Source organism: Mirounga leonina, unplaced genomic scaffold, assembly GCF_011800145.1.
Source record: "Mirounga leonina isolate KUSES-001 unplaced genomic scaffold, KU_Mleo_1.0 Mir_93, whole genome shotgun sequence".
NCBI lineage: Eukaryota > Metazoa > Chordata > Mammalia > Carnivora > Phocidae > Mirounga > Mirounga leonina.
The window spans coordinates 40,310,668-40,321,355 of NW_023270854.1; the positions used below are offsets into that span (position 1 = coordinate 40,310,668).

Consider the following 10,688-nt stretch of genomic DNA (forward strand, 5'->3'; position numbering starts at 1 on the left):
GGATAACCTAGGTGTGCTCACGAAGAAGAAAAGACATGGATGTCATAGACATTTTACTGTAAGACCACATGGTGACATCAATGCTTTTGTGTATTTGAACTTTAATCCATTAATATATACTTCCAAGGACCAAATATATAATGTTATGTTTCCACATAAATGTTTAGTTTTGGTGCTCATAAATATTTCAAGATGATGACCTAGACTAGACTTTCTTCTAGCTTTCTTTGAATCCAATTTCTTTACTTCTGTTTCTCGTGTCAGTCTTCTTTGTCAAGCAGACCGGTTTCCCTGCTGTCATTCTAGAAAGCACTGTTTTATGCACCCTCTGCCTAGGATAGCTCTGCCCCTCCTTTTGAAATTCAGGTCCCTTAACTTCTTCAAATGAATGACAGTCACATCTTCTATGACTGTTTCCACTTGCCTGTGTTCAGTTCTTCTCTTAATACCTCTTAAGTTTCCCTTCCCTGGGGATGATATGTTAATTATCACAAGTAATGTATCTTTTCTATAAAAGGGTGTTTCATTGCTTCTCATTTATATCACGTTACTCTAAGGAATTGTGCTAATTAACTCACATCTTTGTTAGTTTGCTGATTTTGAAGTTGTTACTGTATTCAAATTTATCTACAAATTTCTGGCCGTATCAAAATGTTTATATCCTATTGCAGATTTCTTATTAGAAGAGCTGTATCTCTCTTTTATTTCTAGATATTGTAAATTTGTTCAGATAGAATAATTTTTAAAGAGGTATATAAAATAGTGGACTTTTGTGAAGTAATTTAAAAATAACTTTTAATAAATTAATTTTGTAGTTATTCAACAGAAAATCATCACTGAAATATACTACAAGATATGGCTTAAGTGTTATTTCAAATTAAAAATGGATTATATTTGCATATGATTTATAGTGGTCTTTATGATAAATGCTGAATTTATCTAATACTCCAAATTTAGACCAGCATTCGAAGCAAAAAAATGAGAAACTGTATCAATTATTTTTCTGTTCATTTCAATTTTGAAAGCTTACCATTTATCGTAGTTTATTGTCTTCTCACAAATGGTAAAATTTAGACATGTTTTTTGAACTTCATTATCTCTTAAACACAAATAATGGGCAATATTTTCATTAAAGATATTGAGACTTAAGGTGTAAAGCATTAGGCCAGTAACAGTGGCCATCTGGAGATGAGTAATAGCTCCTAGGCCAAAAACATATTTATTGAATTAGGGAGGGGGTGCAAACTTATTTTTATGGTTTGTTCAACTAAGTTTTTTGTAAAGTATAAAATAGTAATTGCATTATGTTCGAGGTGTTAGTATGAAGTTATAAGTTAGCCAAGAAATGCTAGGCAGATCATTAGGCTCTCAAGATGAACATGACTTAGCTCTTAGGATGAACAGGTTCACAGTTCAGTGTGTGAGACGGTGATGAGCAAAGTGTTCTGAGAAATCAAACGAGAATATTGCTACCATTGTCCATAGATGTCACGGCAAGTTTCAAGAGGAGTTATCTGAGTGGATTCTTGAAGGATAACAAAGTATTACCAGGCAAAGAGAAAGAGAAAAGTAGTCCCAGCAGTGGCAACAGAATGTACCAAAGCAAACAGCAAAGAGTGCACCTAGTGGGTTTGATGAGAAGTTTTACAAAGTTCAGGCAAAGAATATGTGAGGAAATGAGTCAGAAGAGGAAGTCAAAGGAAGTGATTGATGACCAAATGTGAAGTTTTTGTATATTCAAGATGAATATATGCTCTTCACAAAGAAATCTGTAAGAAATCAATTTCATTTTCAAGTGGCTATTCTGTAATGACATTGCTCATAATCTCATGCCTTTTCATTTTAAAAAGCACCTCAAGATAACATCTGATAGAGCCATCAATCTTCAAGGAAGAGTGACATATCACTATTTTGTATTTGTAGCAATGGTATTTGTGATCCAAAAGTATGTGAAAATCAAGTTCAGACAGCCACTAGAAAGCAAATGTCAGCTGTGTATCACAGAAATGTTGAAAATAAGTTTTTAAGTGAAGAAATATCCTATTTTTTATTTTTCTTAGATGGCAGATCTTGCACAGGAACATTAGTAGTTCGTTTGGAAGATTGTAATGATCACCCACCACAAATTGATACAAAAGTGACAATTTGTCAGCATGCTAAGGATTATGCTGTTCTGAAACCTGTAGATGCTGATGGACCCGAGAATGGTCCACCTTTTCAATTCTTTCTGGGTAATTCTACCAGCAAACTTTGGAATTTAGAAACAAAGGATGGTATGTAATTATGCTAAATCTTCTAATCAGTGGGAACTTAAGATGGCTGATGGTTTTGACATTCACCTTAGTTCATTATGATAAATAAACATTCATATTAGGAAATTATTTTATTGATCCCCCACAAAGGATAATACCTTGTTTTTAAATTTATCACTATTATTATTATTTTAAAAGCTCTTGTTAGCATTTAATGAATCTCCCTCCACATGGCTTCAAGCTACCAGGACACAGACCTACCCCACCCCCTGCCGCCACACACACACACACACACACACACACACACACACACACTCTTAGTCTTCTCCTCCACTCTTCCACTGAAGAATCTGACCTTCACGATGGCAGGCTGTTTGGGGAGCTTTCCTTCTCCAAAACTTTGCAGTAGCCGGGGCGCAGCACATCAGTGATAGGAGCATCTCCAGTCTTGTTTTGGGCAGCATTTACCCGTGTCTGCTCACTGCCCTAGGTCCACAGTTTGTCAAGGTCGACAGTTGGGCAGAAGCTCTGGTTCCTCTTTAAGTGGTAATGCCTCATACTAACTTTTCCAAAGTGACCTGGCTGATACTTGTCAAAGTTGATCTGATGGTGAAGCATGCATGCCCCAGCATCACCCCCGCCTCCTGGGTGCTTCCAGTGTTAGCCCATGTGGCCATGGCCGTGGCTCACGTGACCCCCAGAGTTTCTGGGTTTTCCTCAGTCTGGATGGCATGTTGGCAGCCCAGACAAAAGAGCAATACCTTACCTTTTAAAAGCAATGGATAATATATTTATATTTACACTCTTGTTCCAAATATCTTTTAAGAAAACACATCAATCCATTTCAATATAATATTTGAGTAATGTTAAATATAGATTAGTCTAATGTAAGTGTAGAGCACTATTAATTCATTTTCCTGGTTTTTCAAGAAATCAAGATCATTTTTAAGAAATAAAAATGAGGGGCACCTGGGTAGCTCAGTAGGTTAAGTGTCTGTTGGACTTTTGATTTCAGTTCAGGTCATGATCTCAGGGTTGTGAGATTGAGCCCTGTTTTGGGCTCCATCCTGGGCATGGAGTTGCCTTAGGATTCTCTCTGCCCCTCCTCTGTCTCCGTCTCTCCCTCTCAAAAAAGAAAGAAAGAAAGAAAAAAGAACCACTAGAGTTTTTCCTTTAAGCTAAATTCTGCACCTTCAACCCCTTACCCTACCCCAAGCATACCAAGTAGGAATAATATTGTGATTGAAAGGTCATATCAATATACATTCTGTCTTTTTTTCTCTAGGTAAAACTGCCATTCTTCATCAGCGGCAAATTCTTGATTATAACATTTATAATGTGCCTATCATAATAAAAGATAGACATGGTTTACATGCAAAACACATGTTAACGGTGAGAGTCTGTGACTGTACAACCCCATCTGACTGTAAAATGAATTTTAAAATTGTGAGAGATGTTAAGCCAAAAGTAATACTTGGAAGATGGGCTATTCTTGCCATGGTGTTGGGTTCCGCATTGCTGTTATGTAAGTATAATTATCTAGAATGTGTTAGTTGAAGGCTTATCTAATATTTAAAATACATATATGGTAGTTCTTTATTTAATGACCTTTATAGTCTTTAGTAAATGTGTCCTTTTAAAACTCTTGTGTGTACTATGTGACTGGGGGTTTCAATTCACAGAAGAAACATATCAGTAAGAGCAGATTAAATTTAAACCAATTTTAAGGTGTACACTTAGTTCTTCCAATAAGAAGGTGTGAGACACTGGATAGATCATTTCCTCTTCTTTGAGCTCATTTTCCCACAAGTATCATAAAGAGGTTGGTTAAGATTCCCTCCCATACAAAACATAGTCTTTTAACCACCAAGTTTATGCACAGGAAGAATTAGTGAAGAGTACTTACAAAATTCACATAGATGTTTATGCTCACTGTTATTAATGGAGGGATTTAACATACATCTTTTTTTTTTAAGATTTTATTTATTTATTTGACAGAGAGAGACAGCGAGAGAGGGAACACAAGTTGGGGGAGTGGGAGAGGGAGAGTCAGGCTTCCCGCCAACCAGGGAGCCCAATGGCAGGGCTCGATCCCAGGACCCTGGGATCATGACCTGAGCCGAAGGCAGCTGCTTAACCAACTGAGCCACTCAGATGCCCTGATTTAACATACATCTTAAGAAGACTCCAATGAAGCATGACTGGCTGGCTCAGTCAAAAGAGCACACAACTCTTGATCTCAGGGTTGTGAGTTTGAACCCCATGTTGAGTGTAGAGTTACTTAAAAATAAATAAATGAACTTAAAAAAGAAAGAAAATTGGAATTCTGAAAAAAAAAAAAAAAAAAAAAGACTCCTGTTAGTGGTAAATGGTCATATGGTGAGCCACTGAGGAAAACAATACATACATGCAAAGGATGTTAAGATTTTGCATTCTGCGAACTTTTTTCAATATGCAAAAGTGATGGAAATCATTGCCCACACTTCTTTCATCTCTTCTTCCCACTCACCTTCCCTCAAGCCTTCCTCTCTTTTTCAATAATTTATTTGACTACAGAACCTATTTGCATTTACAGACCTTTCCCATAGTCTTTACTGTGTCCTAATTCATTGATTTGAGTTTCAGGTTAAACTGGACGTTCCCCTTAGCACAGTGATTACACTTTCAAAACTGGGCACAGATTTTATGTAACTGCCTTTCATGTTTGTATTTAGGCCTAATGCCCTTTGAGTGTGTTCTGTATGGATTTGAATTATCAATAATACTAGCTTAAATTTCAATCAAAGGGAGTTACTATTTCAGTGTGGAGGAAATAAGAGAAACATTTAAGTTAATTCTGGACTTGGGAAGAGACCTATTATAAACTATGCTCACTTCATCCTTCTTACTTTTAATTGATCTTTTTCTCATTTAGCCTAATAACATAATCTCAATAAGACAGTGATGGTCTATATACTAATACATTTGTTAATATTCTGTTTTAAATTTCATGACCCAAAGGGATCTTAATTTATAGAACAAATTCTTTAAAGTTCTGCAAAGAAACTTTTAAAATATCATGATTTAAATGATATACACCAGCATGAAAAAATGCTATTTTACTTAAATACTTTTTTTATTTTTTAGGTATTCTGTTTACTTGTTTCTGTGTTACTGCCAAGAGAACAGTAAAGAAATGTTTTCCAGACGTAGCCCAGCAAAATTTAATTGTGTCAAACACTGAAGGACCCGGAGAAGAAGTGACGGTAAATTAGATTTCACTTCCGAATGAATTGTATGGTGATCCAATGATAACAGCTGATTATTACATAATAATAGTAATAATAATAACTAATGTTTATTGAGCACTTACTATGCCAAGCAGAACTCCACCTGCTCTGCATGCGTTAACTCGTTTTTTTTTTTTTTTTTTAAGATTTTATCTATTTATTTGAGAGAGAGAGAGCAAAACAGAGAGAACACATGTGGTGGGGAGGGGCCGAAGGAGAGGGAGAAGCAGATTCCCCGCTGAGCAGGGAGCCCAACGTGGGGCTTGATGCGGGGCTTGATCCCAGGACCCTGAGATCATGACCTGAGCCAAAGGCAGATGCTTAACCAACTGAGCCACGAGGCATCCCTGGGTTGACTCATTAAACTTCATAATTCTATTGTATTAGTTTCATAGGACTGCAAAGAATCACAAACTGGTAGTTCCTTGACTTAGGGCAGCATAAATCAAATCTTCATATGGCATTCTTCTCCCTGTGTGCATGTCCGTGTCCAAATTTCACCTTACCCACCCTGAGTGTGGCCTTATCTTAATTTAACTAAATACATATGTAATGACCTACTTTCAAACAAGATCACATTCTAAGGCATTGAGGGTTAGGGCTTCAACATAATGAATTTTGATGGGAAAGAAATGAAAGGAAATTGTTAGTTTCAATTGATTCACTCATTTTATAACTCTACCTTTATTTTTAGGAAGCAAATATTAGACTCCCCACACAGACATCCAACATTTGTGACACAAGCATGTCTGTTGGCACTCTTGGTGGCCAAGGAGTCAAAACACAGCAAAGCTTTGAGATGGTCAAAGGTGGCTACACTTTGGATTCCAGCAAAGGAGGTGGACATCAGACCTTGGAATCTGTCAAGGGAGCAGGACAGGGAGTGATGGAGCCTGGCAGATACACTTGTACCGACTGGCACAGCTTTACCCAACCTCGGCTTGGCGAGGTGAGTGCCAATGTCTTCGAGCTCCTATTCCATGAAAGTTAAAAATGATGTATAAATCAGGATTTCCCAAAAGTTTTACTCCTCAGGCACATGGAACTCATAACCTTTTGAGTCTTTAATTATCATAGATACGGATTTCAGGCCCAAGCCCAAAGGGAAAAATGATCTTTCCAGGTTTAATTTTTAAAATAAGGTTTACAAAACTACACAACTATCTAGGAATGGCATATGTATACATGTTTAGGGAGTGTAAGAAGACTGGCAGCTTCTTCTGTAAAAATTACCAGGAAAATCACCTGGAATGAAAGATTTGTATAGAGTGATGCATGGATCATAATTTATAAACATTTTTTAGTGTACTGAATCCTCTGTGTAGTTATGAAGGCCTGGCTACCAACATCAACCAGACAGACTGTTCAGCTTTTATTTTGGGTTTTAGTTCCTTGTTTTAGGTTCAGAGTAATCAATATTGGTTATTATTAGCCAGTTGAATACTTACATTATTGTCACTATGTAACTGTTTATAAACAGAAGCCTATATTTGTTCCCCCAAATATGTGAAGAAGCTGAAAAGATACATTGGAACTGTACAGATCTTATGTTCAAATGGGAAACTGTAGGTTAGCTTTGTAATATGTATCTTTAGTTTTCATAAATGTGTTCACGAGGAGCATTTATGTATCTGCTGTATTTTCAGAATGAATATAATACACACCAATCATGTGCATTTTTTATATGTAGGAATCCATTAAAGGACACACTCTGATTAAAAATTAAAGAGTAAAAGGTAAATCAAAGACATTATTTTTATGCTAATATGTTTAGGTGTCTTTAAAAAAATAATAAAATGTGCTCTTTTTTGATACAGAAGGTGTATCTGTGTGGACAAGACGAGGAGCATAGACATTCTGAAGACTACGTGCGTTCGTATAACTATGAAGGAAAAGGGTCTATGGCCGACTCTGTAGGCTGTTGCACTGATTGGCAGGAAGAAGAAGGGCTTGAGTTTCTAGATCATCTGGAACCCAAATTTAGGACGCTAGCAAAGACATGTGTAAAAAAATAAATGTGTTTTAACAGAGAAACATCTACAAATGCATATGTAGGAATTTACTGAATGTAAAATGATAGCAGCATCTGCTAATATGTTTGTTTATTGGAAGTAAACTTTGAGTCATGTATAGATAAGGATACTATAAATACAAAGCTCCCCTAAATTCTCCTCGTCTGATATAACTTCCATATTCGCTAGAAAGAAAAGTTTCATGTGTTAATTTTCTTTTATATGCATGTATATATTGCCCTTTTCAGGACTCTACCAGTGTGCATTCTTGCATCTTCTATTCGAAAACTTACATTACTCTCTATGCTATGAAAGTGTGTGGTGGGAGAGCTGGGTATTGTCGAAGCAAATGAAAAATGAATTTTAATTTGAGATGAAAATTAAATATTTTCTTCAAAATTCTGGGGAGATTGCTCTTAGAAATATTCTTAGAAATACTGTCTTTGGTGCCAGAGAATTGATTCTTCTACCTGAGGGGCTATGTATTGAAGGACTTTTAAGTATTCTTTGGTGCAGTCTTCAATTTGGTGAATAAGTATTCATTTCTCACTGCACTTTTCACACTGCAGAGGTGCTCCCAGCACTGTTTGCTTTCAGGAGCCTTCAGCGCTTGGTCAGCGCTTGGTCCTTGGATCTCTGCCCATATGGATGCATAATCCGGTTCCTACAGCTTCTACGTTTGTTGGAAAGGCATGGACCAGAACAAGCCCACAATAATGTGAGCCACAGAGATTTTGTAAGGATCAGATGGGAGGATTTCCAAGAAAGAATTGTAACCTTGATGCCCATGGTTGACTTAGACTCACAAATATGTTTTGTTTGCCCATCAGGATGTACTGTTACCTTTTTAAAATATAAATACCTTGGCAAAAACATGCACTGTCTAGTTTGACAGAGGCCCACCATCTTCAAGCATTTGTGAAACCAGCCTGGCAAACATGAGACTTGCAATCCTGATCCACGGTGCTTAGCCTTTTAAATATGCTAAAAATGGAATGAGCATCCATTTTGGAATTTAATACTCTGCCTACCTTGGTAATTACTTTAAGAAAATGGAAAGTCAAAAATAACAAATTTCTAGCATGTAAATGTTAAAACATGGAAATCTATGAAAGCAACACTTAACCAAACAATTGTTGAATGATGGATAAATGAATGAACATATGAGTTAATAAATTATTTTGAATGTACAACATTTAAATAGGGTATTATATTGTATTAAAATAGAAAGAAACTACATATTTAAATAATATTTTAATAGTCTTTTGTGCCAAACACTCTAAATTTATAGACAATAACAGTATATATCACATAGAAATTTCTCATTCAGACCAAAAAACTCTTTCATTTTCTTTAATCTATTAGCTAGTAAACTATTGAAAAGGGTGGTTGATTTTTTTTAAATTTTGTAATTATTCTTCTTATTCTCAATTACAGCTTCTGATTAAAGCTGTTTCTTGATGTGAAATTGGACATTAGAACAGAATATAAAAGTAGTTTTAATAAATAAATATTTTATTTTATAGGATGTCCACAATGTATGATTTTTATAGCAACTGTGAGTAAAATAATTTTGGGGGTTAATGCAATTTCTGTTGTCTGAGGTATACATTACTCTGACAATGGTACCTGCTTGGAAATCTTTAAGTATAATATTAAAAATTTGGAAATAAATCATGCCATGTTATATTCTTGAATGTAGGTGCAGAACATTTTCTGAGCAATTAAAAACCATTAGCTGAACATTAACTTATATGTGTTTGTTTATGTTTTCATTTCTTATATTTACTTAAATAGGAAAGAGAAATTTTATATCTGAACGTAAAGTACAACTAAAGGCTTAAGGTTAGCAAAATAAGACACTCTAAAAGTATTACCAGAATTGTTAGAAAGTACGGAAAATGAATTTGTATTAAGCAGTTTTGGCTATTTTAAATATTTTCAAAGATTATTCAAATTTATCTTGCAAAGGAACTATGATTTGTCTTTTATTTAGGAAATCCATGTTCTCTGTTTACACTCAAAATTAAATGTTATTTGTATGACTGATAAAATTTATGAAACTCCAACGGCCTGTTTACCAATTTAGTTTGTTAATAAAACATTTTATATTTTTATGGATTATTTCATATAAGTTAATCATCAATTGTCAATAAATAAGTCATTATGAATTGTTCTTCTGTAATTAAATCTATAGTTAGGGAAAATATACAATTAAGTTTTTCTTATCTTGATTCAGATCTCAAAAGTATTCCATGTTGAAAAAAATCCCACGGGTACACCAAGATAGATGAAAATTGATACGATTATTATAAATTAGCTTTGTTAAATACCTCTTTAACTTTACTGAGCTTTCAATTCTCGAGTTTATTAAAAATATTTTATAAAAGTTGATATCTATGCTTATGTTTACTTTTAAAAAATGGAATATGCTGTTATTTGGGAATTGTTCACAATAGATGTTTTAGAGTTGAGGGTTTTTATCATCATAGAAAAGAAAAGCTATCTCCATTTTGTGGTGTCTTAGCTTTAAAAGCCCTCTACAAGTTGAAAATCCTCAATTAGATTAGGGTAATGAAACAAAACAAATTATGTATATTTCTGCATGTCTCTGGTCTCTTATCTGCTTTTCTAATAAATCTGAAGGAACACTGCATTTGTCTTTCTACTTAAACAGGGAAAAGAAAGAGCAGAACGCATTACTAAGAATGGATAGACCCTTGTATATTTTGTATGGTTCAGGAAAATTAAGTGAGCATAATTTTTAAAAACTCTTTGAAAGGATGGTGTTACATAAAAAAATAAAAATCACACTTAATCTCAAATCCTTATCACTAACAATAAAATAACCACATTCAAATATACGAATAAACTATATAAGAAGCATCATAGAAACAAATATGTTAAGTACATTCATAACACATTTTGTAAAGATTGATCGAATTATTTTAAAGTCTTCAGTGTTGAAGAACAAAAATTTAACTGAATAGATTTGAAGATGTAATTGGCTTTACGCAAGGACTCATGAATCTACCAGCATCCCCTCTAGTAGACAGGCTCTCTGAGGAGCTGTGCAAAATGGAAGGTTTTTATAGCAGAAGAAGGGGGTGAGGGGAGAAAGTCATTAGCAAAAGAAAAGAAAGGATTGTTTTGGG

General features: G+C 34.8%; 1 protein-coding gene across 2 annotated transcripts in view; it reads left to right on the top strand.

Annotated features, from left to right (window-relative positions):
• The window catches only part of DSC1 (desmocollin 1), a 30,412-nt gene extending 20,905 nt beyond the window's left edge, over positions 1–9,507 (top strand). The window contains exons 12-17 of one of the 2 annotated variants that reach the window (XM_034995734.1): positions 2,061–2,273; positions 3,538–3,777; positions 5,379–5,497; positions 6,216–6,470; positions 7,212–7,257; positions 7,339–7,536. In XM_034995734.1, coding sequence (XP_034851625.1) covers positions 2,061–2,273; positions 3,538–3,777; positions 5,379–5,497; positions 6,216–6,470; positions 7,212–7,247 — 863 coding nt within the window. In that variant the 3' untranslated portion in view covers positions 7,248–7,257; positions 7,339–7,536. Of the gene's footprint in view, positions 1–2,060; positions 2,274–3,537; positions 3,778–5,378; positions 5,498–6,215; positions 6,471–7,211; positions 7,258–7,338 lie in introns of both variants that reach the window. The other variant, XM_034995733.1, reaches the window with a different exon arrangement.
• Positions 9,508–10,688: the final 1,181 nt, after the last annotated feature.